At 44.4% G+C, this 19,379-nt stretch overlaps 1 protein-coding gene across 7 annotated transcripts in view; it reads right to left on the bottom strand.

Moving 5' to 3' along the window:
* Positions 1-13,500: 13,500 nt before the first annotated feature.
* Positions 13,501-19,379, bottom strand: part of si:dkey-181m9.8 (E3 ubiquitin-protein ligase RNF31) — a 153,646-nt gene continuing 147,767 nt past the window's right edge. For 6 of the 7 annotated variants that reach the window (XM_063062059.1, XM_063062049.1, XM_063062105.1 and 3 more), the window contains one exon: positions 13,501-15,858. In XM_063062059.1, coding sequence (XP_062918129.1) covers positions 15,799-15,858 — 60 coding nt within the window. In that variant the 3' untranslated portion in view covers positions 13,501-15,798. The remainder of the gene's footprint in view (positions 15,859-19,379) is intronic. The other variant, XM_063062069.1, reaches the window with a different exon arrangement.

Genomic DNA, 19,379 nt, shown 5'->3' on the forward strand with positions numbered 1-19,379 from the left:
GGGTATACTTTAGGTGTCTGAAATTTGTATTCAGAGGTTTTTGGAACAAGGGGTTCTGCTAGCTGGGATTTCCTACCATTGTAAATATGTATTGCTGTAAATTTACCTATGTTCAAAATGTTAAAGTTAAGTAAGTGATTATAGCAATTAATTGTTTATTGTTATCTTTGATTTGAAGCAGAAAACATCCTGTCAAAAGTGGGGTTCTCCTAGACACTCTCACCTGGAAGTTTGCTGTGTAAATGAAGACTTTTATATTTCCCAGTTACAGATTCTGTGTGGCTCAGTTTTAGTTGGGCACATTTGGGTGCTTGTCTGGGACACATTCATGACCCATTAAGTGGCCTGACCTCAGCAGTTTAAGGGTTGGAATTTCTTTTTAAGAATAGCATCCCACACTTAGATCCGTTCAGGTCAACAGCCACAGGATCACAAAATATCAAAGAACATGGCAGAGAACTTAACTGGTAAATATGAAAGTGTGGTGTGTGTTTGTCTAAGAGTGAGATTCTCTTGGACTATCTCCTGGAGGTTTACTGTGTGAATAAAGGCTTTTATATTCGCAGTCAAAACTTCTGTATGGCTCAGCTTTAGTTAGCCACAACAGGAGAAACATTTTATGAAGGCTCAGCTTACTTCCACGGATCATGGTTTTCTAGAAAGCTACTGCAGACATAGTAAAATCCGGAATCAGCAAGCATTGGGATTTGTTCACTTGCAGGGTTTCCGTACATATTAGGGGCAACCTATTTCACATTCACTTAACTATATACCAGCTCAGGAAGTGATTTTACAGTCCACAAGGAATAGTCTTACATCAGTGTGTATCTGATGTACAACCATTTGGAAGAATTTCATGTAGAATGGCTTCACCTACCAAGGCCTCAAGGTCCAGAATTCCTTCAGACATGTCTCTTTGATTCAATAAACCCTTCACCATGTTGCAGGCAGCCAAACAATCCATCTCTCACATCTGTGGAGGCCTTCTCTTTGAACAGTCAGTTTCCATCGTGAACCTATAGTCTGCTTGGAATATTGAATGGCCTCTGCCTAAGTGAAATCCCAGAAAGGAGTTCATTCTGGCACTTGTGATGGAACAAGTGACATGGAACTTTGATGTACTGCACAATTAGATGTTCAGCATTTTACCCAAAAGGGTTTAAACTACTGGAGGTAAAATTTTGCATAGCCATTTGTTCCTCTCTGTTTAAATTTTATTTCTTTCTTTTTGATCAGGGCTGATCCATTTGCCAATCTCCTGCCTTCTCCCCATAACCTTTCATGCTCTGACTAATCAAGAACCTTTCAACCTCTGCCTTAAATACACCCAATGACCTGGACTTCTTCATATTGTTCTAAATGGACATCACCCAATTCTGAGGCTGTGATCACTGCTCCTAGACTCCCCCACTGTAGGAAACATCCTTTCCACATCCACCGATTCTAGTCTTTTCAACATTTCATAGTTTGAATGAGATCTCCCTTCATTCTTCTAAATTCCAGTGAGTACATGAGAAGTCATCAAACACTCCTTATAGGATCAGTCTTTCATTTCTGGAATCATTGTCACGAACTTGCATTAAATCATCTCCAATGTCAGCACTTCCATTCTTAAATAAGGGCTCATAATGCTCCAACAGAGGCCTCAACAGTATATCCTTGCTCTCATATTCTAGTCCTCTCAAACTGGATGCTCAGGGCTGATCCATTTGCCAATCTCCTGCCTTCTCACCACTGACTCAACCTGCATGTTACCTTTAGGAAATCTGGCATGAGGACTCGCAAGTCCCTTTCACCTCAGAATTTTGAATTCTCCCTCCCCCCCATTTAGATAATAGTCTACGCTTTTATACCTTCTACCAATGTGTTTGACCATACACTTACCAACACTGTATTCCATCTGCCATTTCTTTGCCCATGCTCCTAAACTGTCTTAAGTCCTGCACCTCCCTGCTTCCTCATTACTACTGGCTGCTCTTCCTATCTTCTATTGTCCACATACTTGGGCATAAAGCCATCAACTGCATCATCCAAATCATTGACATATAACGTGAAAAGAAATGGCCCCAACACTGACCCCTGTGGAACACCACTATTCACTGGCAGCCAATCAGAAAAGGCTCCCTTTATTCCTACTGTTTGCTTCATGTCAGTCAGCTAATGCTCTATGTTAATGCCTTCCCCATAAAACCATAGGCTATTATTTTGCTAAGCAGCCTCATATGCAGCACCTTATTAAAGGCTTTCTGAAAGTCTGAGTAAACAACATCCACCGATTCTCCTTTGTCTATGAAGAAGAAGTTTTTTTTCTCAACCAATTCCAACATATTTGACAGGCAAGATTTCCCTTTGGAAATAATTCACTTTTTAGCCTATTATATGCCTCCAAGTACCCTGAACTCATCCTTAACAATCAACTCCAACATCTTCCCAACCACTGAGATCAAGCTAACTGGCCTATAGTTTCCTTTCTTCTGCCTCTCTCTATCAGGACGCTGGAGCAGGGATCTAACTGCAGATCCAGTACTGTGCACACAGTAATATTAATTATCAAATCCTGAGGTGCAAACCAAGTCAGCATCAAAGTTCAGGCAGAGATCAAAACATCCAGAGAGATCCAAAAACCAGAATCGAGAAACAGGCAGAGTCAATATTCAGACGGACAGAGTTCAGATACAAATGCTGGACAGGATCAGGAAAACCCACTGGCACAATCTGGCAACAAACAGGTGAGAACACAGGACTAAAATACACTGAGCAATAAACAGAGAGGAAATTGATAGGTGGAACACAATGAGACAGAAGTGGCAGCAAAACAGGTAATAATGATATACAGGTGAGAGGCAGATTACTCAGTAATACAGGGGCCGGAGTAGAGCAGGAGCACATGGGGCATGAAAACAAATGAGCATATGACATAACAAAACCACAGACTGATGGCCGGGGGAAAACACACGAAAAGAAAAAGTTCAACTAGAGGTACTGACAGTACGCCCCTACCTCTACGGATGCCTCCTGGCATCACGGCAGGTAAAGCTGGGTGCTGGCGATGAAAGTCCCTGATGAGAGAGGGGTCCAGGATGTTACAATAGACAATAGGTGCAGGGGTAGGCCATTTGGCCCTTCGAGCCAGCACTGCCATTCACTGTGATCATGGCTGATCATCCACAATCAGTATCCAGTTCCTGCCTTATCCCCATAACCTTTGATTCTGCTATCTTACGGGCAGGGACCCAGCACCTCTCCTCAGGACCATAGCCCTCCCAGTCCACAAGGTACTGGAGGCCACGGCGATGGACGTCCAGCAGTTGATGCACCGTGAAGACCTCCGACCCATTGATGAGCTATGGGGGAGGAGGTAGTTTGGGGAAAGGACATGGGGTGGCTCATGAAAGGCTTGATGTGGGACACATGGTAGGTGGGATGAATGCAGCAGAGAATGGAGGGGAGCTTGAGATGGACAGCAGCAGGGTTGATGACTTTAGCAATGGGAAAGGGGCTGATGAAGCCGGGGGGTGCGCGAGCTTGTGGGAATCCACCTTGAGAGGCAGTAACGTGGGGCCTTGGAGCGATGGCAGTCAGCTTGATGCTTGATCCTAGCGGGGGCAAGGAGAAGGGCAGAGCGAGTGCACCTCTACGTCCGCTGACAATGGCAGGTGAATGCCTCGGCAGATGGAATGCCAACCTCCTCCTAGGCAGGAAACAGTGAAGGTTAGTAGCCAAGGCAGCACTCGAAGGGGGACAGACCGGTGAATGAGGATGGATGAGAGTTTATGGCGTACTTGGCCCAGGGTAGCTGCTGACTCCACGCAGAGGGATTCTGGGAGACCAGACACTGCAATACTGTCTCTAGCTGTTGGTTGGCCTGCTTGTTCTGGCCATTGGTCTGTGGGTGGATCCTGAAGACAAACTCAAAGGCATCCAGAAGATTACAGAATGCCCTCCAGAAGTTGGATGTGAATTGAGAGCCCCTGTCTGACAACATTTACAGTTAAACCATGTAATTTAAAAAAAAAACATGCAGTACTAGTAATTTGGCTGTTTCTTTGGCCAAGGGGAGTTTAGGTAAAGGAATGAAGTGTACAGACTTGGAGAAATGATCAACTACTGTGAAAATGGTGGTGTTACCATCTGATGGGGGAAGACCGGTGACAAAATCCAGGGCAATGTGGGACCAGGGTCGCTTGGGGATAGACAGGGGTTGTAACAGACCAGCAAGTGACCAATTAGAGTTCTTGCCTTGAGCACAGACCAAGCAGGCTGAGACAAAGTTGTGGATGTCATCTCCCATGGAGGGCCACCAGAACCATGGACTGATGAAGGCCTAAGTATGCTTGGTTCCAGGGTGACAGGATAACCAGGAAGAATGACACCACTGCAATACCTGTGAGCGGACAGAGCTGGGAACATAGTGGGGCATTGACAAGGGGCTGCCTCGCTCTGTTGAGCAGCTTTGCACCATGGCTTCAATATCCCACTGCGCTGCACCCACGAGATAGTGAGCAGGGAAGATGATATCGGGTACCCCAGGGGTCTCAGAGGAAGGAAATCTTCGGGAGAGTGCATCAGGTTTTCCATTCTTGGAACCAAGGTGGAAGGACAGAGTAAAATTGAATCTTGAGAAAAACAGGGACCAAGGAGCTTGATGGGAGTTGAGATGCTTGGCCATACAGATATATTCCAGATTCTTGTGATCAGTCCAGGCTAAGAATGGCACCTTTGCTCCCTCCAGCCAATGCCTCCACTCCTCCAGAGCTAGCTTCACAGCCAGCAGCTCCCGGTTTCCGACATCGTAATTCCGCTCCGTGGAAGTGAGGCGGTGAGAGAAGGCAGCGCAGGGGTGTACCTTCTCATCTTTGGCCAAGTGCCAAAACAGAACAGCTCCTATACCAATGTCAGATGCATCCACTTCCACAGTGAACTGCCGGTCATTGTGGGGTTGAATCAGGATGGGGGCAGAAGTGAAATACTCCTTCAGGGCAGAGAATGCTTTTTCAGCAGCAGGGGACCAGGATAATCTGACAGCAGATGAGGTAAGAGCAGTGAGTGGTGCAGCCAGTGTACTGTAATTTCTGATGAAGCGGCGATAAAAGTTAGCAAAGCCCAAGAAGTGTTGCAACTCCCGATTAGTGGAAGGTTGAGGACTGTTTGACCACTGCCTTGACCTTCTGTTGGTCCATCTGAATGGAACCACCTGAAATTACATACCCCAGGAAGGAGACGGTATTGTGATGAAACTCACATTTCTCAGCCTTCACGAAGAGTTGGTTCTCCAGAAGGCACTGAAGAACTCTGCAAACGTGACCCGTGTGTTCAGTAAGGGACTTAGAAAAAAAATCAAAATGTCGTTGAGATACACAAAAACAAATTGGTTCAGCGTGTCCCTGAGAACATCATTTACCAGGGTTTGGAAGGCAGCGGGGGTATTGGTGAGACCGAATGGCATGACCAGATACTCGTAATGGCCTGAGGTGGTGTTGAAGGCCGTCTTCCACTTGTCTCCCTTGCGGATGCAGACAAGATGTTAAGCATTACGGAGCTTAAGCTTGGTGAAAACTGAGGCTCCTTGCAGTAGTTCAAATGTCGAGGTCATGAGCGGAAGAGGGTAATGGTTCTTAACAGTGACTTCATTCAGTCCCTGGTAATCAATGCATGGACGCAAGGAGCTGTCCTTCTTTTCAACAAAGGAAAAACCAGCACCAGTAGGGGAGGAAGACAGCCGGATGATGCCTGCAGCCAGAGACTTTTGAATGTACTTACTCATGGCTTCAGTTTGAGTTAAGGACAGGGAATACAGGTGGCCCCTTGGGGGAGATGTGCCAAGCAAGACGTCAATGACGCAATCTTGTGGACGATGAGGTGGTAGGGAAGTGGCCAGGGCCTTGCTAAACACAGCCTTGAGGTCCATGTACTTAGGAGAGATGGCACTAAGGTCTGGAATTCCTCAGGGGGATCTGAGCATGGCGGAGGCAGTGGGAGTGACAAAATGGGCTCCAGCCTACAATCTTGTGACTGAGCCTGTCAATGTGGGCTTGTGTTTAACTAACCAGGGATGGTCCAGGATAATGGGAGCTTGAGGAGAGTCAATAACAAAGGGTTAACTATTCATGATAGTTGCCGGATAGACTGAGACTCACTGGGGCTGTGACATGGGTGATGTTAGCCAGTCTCTGACCGTTCAAGGCATTGGCCACCAATGGTGACTGGAGAGCAGACGTGGGTAATCCCCACTGGGCAGCCAAGCCGGAATCGATAAAACACCCCTCTGCATCAGAATCGACCAAGACGGAGACTGCTTGCCATTGGACGCTCCACTCCAGAGAAGCAGGTATGAGAGTCAGTGGCGTCGAGGAATGCCGGACAGGGGTCAAGCTCACCAGTACTCCTCATCCTACTGGTGAGCGCTTGGCTTTTACTGGGCAGATGCAGATGCAGTGGTCTGGTTGGCCACAGTACAGAGAGGAACGGGTGCTGATTCTCCTTTGTCTTTCAGTCTGCATCAGGCAGGTACAGTCAATATGTATAGCTTCAGGCTCTGGAACAGGAATTGCAGATGGGGCAAACTGCAGGGCAATGTAGACTGATGAGGAGCTTGGAACTCACCCATTGCCCCCGGGACCCTCTGGAACCCTTCACTTAGCAGCGCTGCTAAAGGCGAACATCAATACGGATAGCTAAATCCACCAGGGCTTCAAAGGTGGCAGGAAGGTCCTGGGTGACCAGCTCATCTTTGATGTCTTCAGAGAGGCCATTCAGGAAGGTGTTGTACTGTGCCTCCGAGTTCCAACCACTGCAGGTGGCTAGGGTCCGGAACACTATGGCACAATCTGACACAGATCTGCACCCCTGGTGCGCGTGCAGCATTTCACAGGCAGCCTCTCTCCCACGCTTGGAGCACTTTCCTCATCTCCTCAGAAAATAACTGAAAACTGATGCAAAAAGGTGAGCCTGCCTCCCAGACAGCTGTTCCCCATTCTCTTGCCCAACTGGACAGCTGAGTGATGACGTAGGCCACCATGGCTCGATCAGTCAGAAATGTTGATTGTAATTCAAAAATGAGGGTCCACTGGGCTCACCTGAGTACTTTTCTGGAGGCGGCAGACAGGGCTCTTGGACAGGAGGCGAAAGCGAGAACGTGGAGAGCAGAGCAGAAGATGCAGGCGCAGAATGTTGTTGGGTGCTCTGGGCCAGCTGGAGTGACTGAGTCTGGGCCACAAGATCTGCAACATTGGCAGAAAGTGACTCCACTGCCCTGAACACAGAGTCCAGCTGGTTCTGGTGTCTCCCCGGTATCACTCCCTGTTGTTTCAGGACAGCTCTCAGACGACCGGGATCTGCTGGATCCATTCTGACCAGATTGTACAGCCAGGATGCTGGAGCGGGGATCCAATCGCAGATCCAGTACTGTGCACACAGTGATATTAGTTGAATAACAAATGCCAAGGTGCAAACCAAGTCAGTGTCAAAGTTCCAGCAGAGATCAAAACATCCAGAGAAATCCAAAAACCAGAACTGGGAAATGGGCAGAGTCAATATTCAGACAGACAGATTTCAGATACGAATGCTGGAAAGGCTCAGGAAAACCCACTGGCACAATCTGGCAACAAACAGGTGAAAACGCAGGACGAAAATACACTGAGCAATAAACAAAGAGGCAGATGATAGGTGGAGCACAATGAGACAGAAGTGGCAGCAAAACAGGTAATAATGAGAAACAGGTGAGAGGCAGAGTACTCAGTAATACAAGGGTCGGAGTAGAGCAGGAGCGGGGACAGGAGCATGGGGTATGAAAACAAACAAGAGCACATGGCAATACAAAACCACAGACTGACAGCTGGGGGAAAACACACAAAAAGACAAAGTTCAACTGGAGGTATTGACATCCTCCCTTCTTGAAGACTGGAGTAACATTTGCAATTTTCAGTTCCACGGAACCACGTTAGAATCTATTAATTCTTGAAAGATCATTACTGCCTCCACAATCTCATTAGCTATCTCTTTCAGAACCATTGGGTGTAGTCCAATTGACTTATCTACCTTCAAATCATTCAGCTTCCCAAGCACCTTCTCCCTAGTAATAACAGCTGCATTCACTTCTGCCCCTGACATTTGAACTTCTGGCATACTGCTAGCGTCTTCCACAGTGAAAACTGATACAAAATGTTTATTCAGTTCATCCGCCATTTCTTTGCCCCCAATTATTATCTCTTCAGTGTAATTTTTGGGTAATCCGATATCTACTCTTGCCTCTTTATATACACCTGTATCTGAAAAAACTTTCAGTATCCTCTTTCATATTATTGGGTAGCTTACCTTCATATTCCATCTTTTCCCTCCTTATGGCTTTTCTTAGTAGCCTTTTGTTGGTTTTTAGAAGCTTATTATTCCTCTAACTAGTTTTTGCTCTATTATATGCCCTCTTTTGCTTTTATGTTGGCTTTGACTTCCCTTGTCAGCCACAGTTGTGCATCCTGCCTTTAGAATAGCACTTTTTCTTTGGGATGTACCTATCCTGCACCTTCTGAATTGCTTGCAGAAATTCCAATCATTGTTGCTCTGCCATCATCCCTTCTTGTGTCCCCTTTCAATCAAATTTGGCCAGCTCCTCATGCCTCTGTAATTTCCTTTACTCCACTGTAAAACTGATACATTTGACTTTAGCTTGTCCCTCTCAAATTGCGGGGTGAATTCTATCATATTATGATCACTCTCTCTAAGGGTTCCTTTACCTTAAACTCCCTCATCAAATCAGGATCATTACACAACACTCAATCCAGAATAGCTGATCCCCTTGTGGGCTCAACCACCAACTGTTCAAAAAAAAACCCTCTCGTGGGCATTACTGTATATAAAGCCTCTCTCCTGAATCCAAAATAAGAACTAATCTGATTTTCCCAATCTTCCTGCATATTGAAATCCCCAGTGACTATCCTAACCTTGCCCGCTTGTCATGCATTTTCTATCTCCCATTGTAATTTGAAGCCCACATCCTGTCTACTGTTTAGAGGTCTATATATAACTGCCATCGGGGTCTTTTTACACATACACTTCCTTAACTCCACCCACAACTATTCTACATTTTCCGATTCTGTCAGCGCTTTCTAGGGATTTGATTTCATTTTTTTTTTACCAACGGAGCCACTCCACCCCTGCTACCTACCTTCCCATCCTTTCAATACAATGTGTACCCTTGGATGTTCAGCTCCCAACCATAATCTTCTTTCAGCCATGACTCTGTGACACCTATGCCATTCCTGCCAATCTCTGCGGTACAAGATCATCTTCCTTATTCTGTATACTGCATGTATTCAAATATAACACCCTCAGTCCTATATTCATCACACTTTTTGATTCTTACCCTCACTGGCCTGAGATCCAGGGATTACTACCTTGGAGGTCCTGCTTTTCAGCTTTCTGCCCAGCTCCCTAAAGTTTTCAGGAATTCCTCCCTTTTCCTACCTATGTCATTCATTCCAATATATACCAAGACTTCCGCTGCTCACCCTCCCCTTTTAGAATGCCGTGGAGCTGACCCTGGCACAAGGGAGGCAATATACCACCTGGATGTTTCTATTGTGTCCACAGAATGTAGCGTCTGTTCCTCTGACTATGGAATCCTCTATCACTACTGCAATCCTCTTCTCTCCTCCCCACCTTCTGAGCCACAGCACCAGACCCAGTACCAGAGACCCGGTCACTGCAGCCCCCCTCACCCCCAATAGGTTATCACACTGGACAGTATCCAAAATTGTGTACTTACTATTGTGTTGAATAGCCATGGGTACTCTGTACTGGCTGCCCATTTCCTTTCACTCTCCTGACAGTCACCCAGGTACCTGCCTCCTTCACCTTAGGGGTAACTACCTCCATGTAGCTCCTGTTTATCACCTCAAGTTTCCCAAATGAGCCGAAGGTCATCGAGTTGAAACTCCAGTTCACTAAAACGTTCTGAGGAGCTGCAGCTCAATGCACCTGGTGCAGATGTGGTTACCTGGGAGGCTGGAGGTCTCCCAGAATTGTTGTATCTCACACAAATAACACACAACCTCTAACTATGTGCTAACAGACAAAGAATGAAGAATAAAGAAGAAACTTACCAGGGGCTTTAAACTAGATTCGCAGGGGGATGGGAACCAAAGTGCCAGAGCTGACAGTGTGGCTGGGGTGAAAATAAATGATGTTAAAAGTTCAAGCAAATCCGCTAATAGAAAAGTTGTGAGTGGTGGTAAAAATCTTCTGAGGTGTATATATTTCAATGCTAGGAGTATTGCGGGGAAGGCGGATGAGTTGAGGGTGTGGATTGACACGTGGAATTATGACGTTGTAGCAATTAGTGAAACTTGGCTACAGGAGGGGCAGGACTGGCAGCTTAATATTCCAGGGTTCCGATGTTTCAGATGTGATCGAGGCAGAGGAATGAAAGGTGGGGGAGTGGCATTGCTTGTTAGGGAAAATATTACAGTAGTGCTAAGGCAGGACAGATTAGAGGGCTTGTCTACTGAGTCCTTGTGGGTGGAGCTGAGAAACAGGAAAGGTATGGCCACATTAGTGGGATTGTATTACAGACCACCCAATAGTCAAAGAGAATTGGAAGTGCAAATCTGCAGAGAGATAGCAGGCAACTGCAGGAAACATAAAGTTGTGGTGGTAGGGGATTTTAATTTTCCATATATTGATTGGGTCTCCCATACTGTTAGGGGTCTAGATGGTTTAGAGTTTGTAAAATGTGTTCAGGAAAGTTTTCTAAATCAATAGGGACCAACTAGAGGGAATGCAATATTGGATCTCCTGTTAGGAAATGAGTTAGGACAAGTGACAGAAGTCTGTGTAGGGGAGCACTTTGGTTCCAATGATCATAACACCATTAGTTTCAACTTGATCATGGACAAGGATAGATCTGGTCCTAGGGTTGAGGTTCTTAACTGGAAGAAGGCCAAATTTGAAGAAATGAGAAAGGATCTAAAAAGCGTAGATTGGGACAGGTTGTTCTCTGGCATGGATGTGATCGGTAGGTGGGAAGCCTTCAAAGCAGAAATTTTGAGAGTGCAGAATTTGTATGTTCCTGTCAGGATTAAAGGCAAGGTGAATAGGAATAAGGAACCTTGGTTCTCAAGAGATATTGCAACTCTGATAAAGAAGAAGAGGGAGTTTTATGACCTGTATAGGAAGCAGGGAGTAAATAAGGTGCTTGAGGAGTATAAGAAGTGCAAGAAAATACTTAAGAAAGAAATCAGGAGGGCTAAAAGAAGACATGAGGTTGCCTTGGCAGTCAAAGTGAAGGATAATCCGAAGAGCTTTTACAGGTATATTAAGAGCAAAAGGATTGTAAGGGATAAAATTGGTCCTCTTGAAGATCAGAGTGGTCGGCTATGTGCGGAACCAAAGGAAATGGGGGAGATCTTAAATAGGTTTTTTGCGTCTGTATTTACTAAGGAAACTGGCATGAAGTCTATGGATTTAAGGGAAACAAGTAGTGAGATCATGGAAACTGTACAGATCGAAAAGGAGGAGGTCCTTGCTGTCTTGAGGAAAACTAAAGTGGATAAATCCCCGGGACCTGACAGGGTGTTCTCTTGGACCTTGAAGGAGACTAGTGTTGAAATTGCAGGGGCCCTGGCTGAAATATTTAAAATGTCGCTGTCTACAGGTGAGGTGCCAGAGGATTGGAGAGTGGCTCATGTTGTTCCGTTGTTTAAAAAATGATCGAAAAGTAATCCGGGAAATTATAGGTCAGTAAGTTTAACGTCGGAAGTAGGTAAGTTATTGGAGGGAGTACTAAGAGACAGAATCTACAAGCATTTGGATAGACAGGGACTTATTAGGGAGAGTCAACATGGCTTTGTGCATGGTAGGTCATGTTTGACCAATCTATTAGAGTTTTTCGAGGAGGTTACCAGGGAAGTGGAAGGGAAGGCAGCGGATATTGTCTACATGGACTTCAGTAAGGCCTTTGACAAGGTCCCGCATGGGAGGTTAGTTAGGAAAATTCAGTCGCTAGGTATACATGGAGAGGTGGTAAATTGGATTAGACATTGGCTCGATGGAAGAAGCCAGAGAGTGGTGGTAGAGAATTGCTTCTCTGAGTGGAGGCCTGTGACTAGTGGTGTGCCACAGGGATCAATGCTGGGTCCATTGTTATTTGTCATCTATATCAATGATCTGGATGATAATGTGGTAAATTGGATCAGCAAGTTTGCTGATGATACAAAGATTGGAGGTGTAGTAGACAGTGAGGAAGGTTTTCAGAGCCTGCAGAGGGACTTGGAGCAGCTGGAAAAATGGGCTGAAAAATGGCAAATGGAGTTTAATACTGACAAGTGTGAGGTATTGCAGGTTGGAAGGACAAACCAACGTAGAACATACAGGGTTAATGGTAAGGCACTGAGGAGTGCAGTGGAACAGAGGGATCTGGGAATGCAGATACAAAATTCCCTAAAAGTGGCGTCACAGGTAGATAGGGTCGTAAAGAGAGCTTTTGGTACATTGGCCTTTATTAATCAAAGTATTGAGTATAAGAGCTGGAATGTTATGATGAGGTTGTATAAGGCATTGGTGAGGCCGAATCTGGAGTATTGTGTTCAGTTTTGGTCACCAAATTACAGGAAGAATATAAATAAGGTTGAAAGAGTGCAGAGAAGGTTTACAAGGATGTTGCCAGGACTTGAGAAACTCAGTTACAGAGAAAGGTTGAATAGGTTAGGACTTTATTCCCTGGAACGTAGAAGAATGAGGGGAGATTTGATAGAGGTATATAAAATTATGATGGGTATAGGTACAGTGAATGCAAGCAGGCTTTTTCCACTGAGGAAAGGGGAGAAAAAAACCAGAGGACATGGGTTAAGGGTGAGGGGGGAAAAGTTTAAAGGGAACATTAGGGGGGCTTCTTCACACAGAGAGTGATGGGAGTATGGAATGAGCTGCCAGACGAGGTGGTAAATGCGGGTTCTTTTTTAACATTTAAGAATAAAGTGGACAGATACATGGATGGGAGGTGTATGGAGGGATATGGTCCGTGTGCAGGTCAGTGGGACTAGGCAGAAAATGGTTCAGCACAGCCAAGAAGGGCCAAAAGGCCTGTTTCTGTGCTGTAGTTTCTATACATACCTCACCCAAGCCTGTTCTCACCAAGGCACATCCCTCTAACACTGGTCCATTCAAATACTGGCCACTCTGCTTGGCCCTGCCTTATTTTTATTTGCCCTTGCTAATATATTGTGAAAGCTTGTGAATGCTCCTTTTTAAATCTCACTCAGAGATCCTGAGTTACCTCCTCTTTCGCTCCCAATTCAATTGGGCCTCCGGAAAAACCAGCCAGATACTTCGAGAGATTCATTTTAATTTTGTATTCCCCTGAACCAGTGTTTTTTTTACTTTAAGCTACATCAAAATGTAAGAAAGAAAACAGGAGGACAGGAAACATCTATCCAACTCAGAGTCTGCTGTACAATTAACAAAATAATATGATTGTATTATTTATTAATTTTCTGAAATTGGACATTATTGGCAAAACCAGTATTTATTGTTGTTGTTCTTCTCTGTACATCGTATTGAATTGAATTGATTTCATTACTTACATGAGGAGTAAAAAACTTTACATCTCTGTCTAAATGTGCAATGTGCAATTTATAGTAATTTATAATAAATAGTATGTACAACAGGACAGTCAATATAAGATAGAAATACAATTGTATCAGCATGAACTAACCAGTCTTATGGCCTGCTGGAAGAAGCTGTCCTGGAGCCCGTTGGTCCTGGCTTTTATGCTGTGGTACCGTTTCTGGATGGTAGCAGCTGGAACAGTTTTTTGTTGGGGTGACTTGGGTCCCCAATGATCGTTCGGGCCCTTTTTACACACCTGTCTTTGTAAATGTCCTGAATAGTGGGAAGTTCACATCTACAGATGTGCTGGCCGTCCGCACTACTCTCTGCAAAGTCCTGTGAATAAGGAGTGTACAGTTCCCATACCAGGCAGTGATGCAGCCAGGCAGGATGGTCTTAATCGTGCCCCTGTAGAAAGTTCTTAGGAATTTGGGGGGCCATATCAAACTTCTTCAACCACCTGAGGTGAAAGAGGCGCTGTTGTGCCTTTTACACCACACAGCCGGTATGTACAGACCACGTGAGATCCTCGGTGATCTGCATGTTGAGGAACTTAAAGCTGTTCACCCTCTCAACCCCAGATCCATTGACGTCAATAGGGGTTAGCCTCTCTCCATTCCTCCTGTTGTCCACAACTAGCTCCTTTGTTTTTGCGACATTGAGGGAGAGGTTATTTTCTTGACACCACTGTGTCAGGGTGATGACTTGTTCTCTGTAGGCTGTCTCATTATTATTTGAGATTAGGCCAATCAGTGTAGTATCATCAGCAAATTTAATTAGCAGATTGGGGCTGTGGATAGTGACATACTCATGGGTATTCAGAGAGTAAAGGAGGGGGCTTAGGACACAGCCCTGAGGGGCACCTTTGTTGAGGGTTAGAGGGGCAGAGGTGAGGGAGCCCACTCTTAACACCCACCGGCAATCTAACAGGAAGTCCAGGATCCAGCTACACATGGCAGGGTGTGCATCGGGCAGCCACCTTGCCATTTCTTCAATATTTGTCCTTTTTTTTTATGAACCCGAGTTGCTAGCCTGATGCTCAACCCGGCACAGATGGAAAGCGTGCGGGCAGCCAGCTAGATTCAAGCCCAGGACCACTCGCCTCCAAGTCCAGTGTGGATGCCACCACACCACTAGCTGGCTATTTTATTGTTCATCCATTATTCCATCTTTTCTGCCTTACCCCCATATCCTTTCACTTCCATGAAGCCAAACAACAAAGAATTTGATTTCTGTTTGAATGAACCCAACAACTGAGGATCAGAATCACAATCAGGTTTAATATCACTGGATATGTCATGAAATTTGTTAATTTAGCGGCAGCAGTACAATGTGATACATAATAAATATAGAAAAAAATTTAAAGATGTATTACAGCAAGTATATATATGTAGGAAATCATACCCCACCATGATATTCATCATCTTCTGAGTGAGGTAATTACTACTCAGTGCTAAATGGCCTATGCCCTATTGTTGGTCTGTGACCCTTGATACTGGTTTCCATTGCCACCCAGAGCATTCTCTGGGATATTCAACGAAATTTTCACTTATCATCCACCTCTTGGGTTTACAGTCATCTGCACAATCTCTCCACACTGGAAAACCCACTATTCCATAAGTCAATCTGGTGATTTTTTTATTGCATTCCATCTGGTAAGGAGACCTAACTCTTTACACAATAATCCAGGTTTGGTCTCACCAAGGTCCCAAGTGGTTACAGTAAATCCTCTTTATTCTTGCATTCTATAATAAAGGTCAAGATAACATTTGCCTTCCATATTACTTGCTGCACTTGTATGTTAGCTTTCTAAAAATTAAACACTTTCATGCTTAAATCAATGTGACAATAATTTAGCAATTTACCCATATTCCAGCTACTACTTAAGTACAAAGTTGACCCCGATACTTGAGTCAGTGGTTCCCATGGAGAAGTCATACAGTAAGCTTCCACTAAGGTAGGAAAGTGCATCTTAGGTCGAGTTACTAAATGTAACTATACAGAACCGTGCAAAATACTTATCTGCATGTATTGCTGCAATTTTCACACAAAAAAGCCAATTCCTTTATGGTGTGTGATACTGGCTCAAGTCTCCATGTAGTGTCAGTGAAGCCTTCTTTTTCAACCATGTGAGAATTTCTAGCCCACTGTGATAATTACATTTCTCAGAATTACATTTGACTGAAGGGATGTAAGCAATCACGAATTCTTGGCAAAAACAGTTTGTTGATTGTCCAGTTTTAACTCGTTCATGATTTTCTGTTTAAAGTAAACCAGATAACAATTTGTTAGTTTCACTTTACCACTATCAGTGTCATTGCGCATTAGGCAGCTAGTAGTTGCCTAGTAGTTACCATATCTGAAAGGTTTACCTTGGTTGAGTTCTTCCTCTGATACAGAACAAATTTTAAAAATCGAACTTTTATTATGTAATGCATGTTTAAGATTGTAATGCATTTGAACTGCAATTAAACTTAACAGATGTAACAAAATTCACTGAGTTACAATATTTTTGCTCAGTTTTAGTTTGATTGTGCAGTTTTCCAAAATCTACATTTTAATTCATATTTAAAATGTGATTCTATGTACAGTACCATTGGATGAATCTTAGAAACATAGACAACCTAAAGCAAAATGCAGGCCCTTTGGCCCACAATGCTGTGCCAAACATGTACTTACTTTAGAAATTACCGAGGGTTACCCACAGCCCTCTGTTTTTCTAAGCTCCATGTACCTACCCAGGAGTCTCTTAAAAGACCCTATCGTATCCGCCTCCACCAATATCAATGGCAGCCCATTCCACACACTCACCACTCTCTGCATAAAAAACTTACCCCTGGCATCTCCTCTGTACCTACTTCCAAGAACCTTAAAACTGTGCCCTCTCATGTTAGCCATTTCAGCCCTGGGAAAAAGCCCCTGACTATCCACATGATCAATGCCTCTCATCATCTTATACACCTCTATCAGGTCACCTCTCATCCTCCACCGCTCCAAGGAAAAAAGGTCGAGTTCACGCAACCTGTTCTCATAAGGCATGCTCCCCAATCCAGGCAACGTCCTTGTAAATCTTCTCTGCACCCTTTCTATAGTTTCCACATCTTTCCTGTAGTGAGATTACCAGAACTGAGTAAGGTATTCCAAGTGGGGTCTGACCAGGGTCCTATACAGCTGTAATAATTACCTCTCGGCTCTTAAACTGAATCCCACGGTTGATGAAGGCCAATGCATCTATGGACTCGGACCCCAAGATCCCCCTGATCCTCCACACAGTTAAGAGTCTTACCATTAATACTATATTCTGCCATCATATTTGACCTACCAAAATGAACTACCTCACACTTATCTGGGTTGAATTCCATCTGCCACTTCTCAGCCCAGTTTTGCATCCTATCAATGTCCCGCTGTAACCTCTGACAGCCCTCCACACTATCCACAATACCCCCAACCTTTGTGCCATCAGCAATTTAACTAATCCCTCCACTTCCTCATCCAGGTCATTGATAAAAATCATGAAGAGATGGGGTCCCAGAACAGATCCCTGAGTCACACCACTGGTCACCGAACTCCATGCAGAATATGACCCGTCTATAAGCACTCTTTGCCTTCTGTGAGCAAGCCAATTCTGGATCCACAAAGCAAGGTCCCCTTGGATCCCATTCCTCCTTACTTTCTCAATAAGCCCTGCATGGGATACTTTATCACATGCCTTGCTGAAATCCATATACACTACATCTACACTACCTTCATCAATGTGTTTAGTCACATCCTCAAAAAATTCAATCAGGCTCGTAAGGCATGACCTGCCTTTGACAAAGCCATGCTGACTATTCCCAATCATGTTATGCCTCTCAATATTCATATATCCTGCCTCTCAAGATCTTTTCCATCAACTTACCAACCACTGAAGTAAGACTCAGTGGTCTATAATTTCCTGGGCTAACCCTACTCCCCTTCTCGAATAAGGAAACAACATCTGCAACCCTCCAATCCTCTGGAACCTCTCTCGTCCCCATTGAGGATGAAAAGATCATTGCCAGAGGCTCACCAATCTCCTCCCTCCCCTCCCACAGTAGCCTGGGGGTACATCTTGTCCAGTCCCGGAGACTTATCCAACTTGCTGCTTTCCAAAAGCACATCCTATTTCTTAATATCTATATGCTCAAGCTTTTCAATCTGCTGTAAGTCATCCCTACAATCACCAAGATCCTTTTCCGTAGTGAGTACTGAAGCAAAGTATTCATTAAGTACCTCTGCTATCTCCTCCGGTTCCATACACACTTTTCCACTGTCACACTTGATTGGTCCTCTCCTCTCACGTCTTATCCTCTTGCTCTCACATACTTGTAGAATGCCTTGGGGTTTTCTTTAATCCTGCTCACCAAGGCCTTCTCATGGCTCCTTCTGGCTCTCCTAATTTCTTTCTTAAGCTCCTTCCCACTATAGTGCCTTATAGTCTTCTAGATCTCTATCATTATCTAGTCTTTTGAACCTTTTGTAAGCTTTTCTTTTCTTCCTTACTAGCTTTTCAACAGCCTTTGTACACCACAGTTCATGTACCCTATCATCCTTTCCTTGTCTCATTGGAATGTAACTATACAGAACGCCACTCAAATATCCCCTGAACATTTGCCACATTTCTGACGTACATTTCCCTGAGAACATCTGTTCCCAATTTATGCTTCCAACGTCCTCCCTGATAGCTTCATATTTCCCCCTACCCCAATTAAACACTTTCCTAACTTGTCTGTTCCTAATCGTCTCCAATGCTATGGCAAAGAAGTTAGAATTCTGATCACTATCTCCAAAATGCTCTCCCACTCAGAGACCTGACACCTGCCCAGATTCATTTCCCAATACCAGATCAAATACAGCTTCTCCTCTTGTAGGCTTATCTACATTTTGTGTCAAGAAATCTTCTAGAACACACCTAACAAACTCCACCCCATCTAAACCCCTCACTCTAGGGACATGGTAATCGAGGTTTAGGAAATTAAAATCTCCCCCCAGGACAACCCTGATATCATTGCACCGTTCCAGAATCTGTCTTCCTATCTGCTCCTCTATGTCCCTGTTACTATTGGGTGGTCTATAAAAAACACCCAGTAGAGTTTTTGACCCCTTCATGACTTCCCTCCATGACTTCCTCCTTTTCTGCAGACGTGACACTATCTCTGATCAGCAGTGCCATGCCCCCACCTCTTTTGCCTCCCTCTATGTCCTTTCTGAAATATCTAAAGCCTGGCACTCTATGACCATTCCTGCCCCTGAGCCATCCAAGTCTTTCTAATGGCCACAACATCATAGCTCCAAGTATTGATCCACGCTCTAAGCTCATCCACTATGTTCATGATGCTTCCTGCTTTAAAATAGACACATCTCAAACTTCTTGTGAGAAATGTCGTTTATGAAGTTTCAGAAGAAAAGACACAAGATCAGAAATTCATCCCCAGTCAGTGTTGCTGAACATATTATGTATCAGCATAGCTTTGAAATGTACTCTGTCACTTCATTTGGCCTTACAAATGGGAATGGATTTCAAGATCAACATATTTGTTTATCCTCTTCCATATGATCAAACTCATCAATTGGCAGACATGTCTACAGCTGTCCATAAACAGCTGGGATAGCTCAAACTGCAGCAGCTTGTCTTTCTCATCTCTTTCCAATAATAAATAACTAATACTCTTTCCCTTCCTGTAGTCCCACAGACAGAGTAACGTTTAATGTTCAAAGTACATTTACTGTACAAAGTACTTCTCTGAGATTCATTTTCTTGC

The sequence above is a fragment of the Mobula hypostoma genome, chromosome 1 (assembly GCF_963921235.1).
Source record: "Mobula hypostoma chromosome 1, sMobHyp1.1, whole genome shotgun sequence".
Taxonomy (NCBI): Eukaryota; Metazoa; Chordata; class Chondrichthyes; order Myliobatiformes; family Myliobatidae; genus Mobula; species Mobula hypostoma.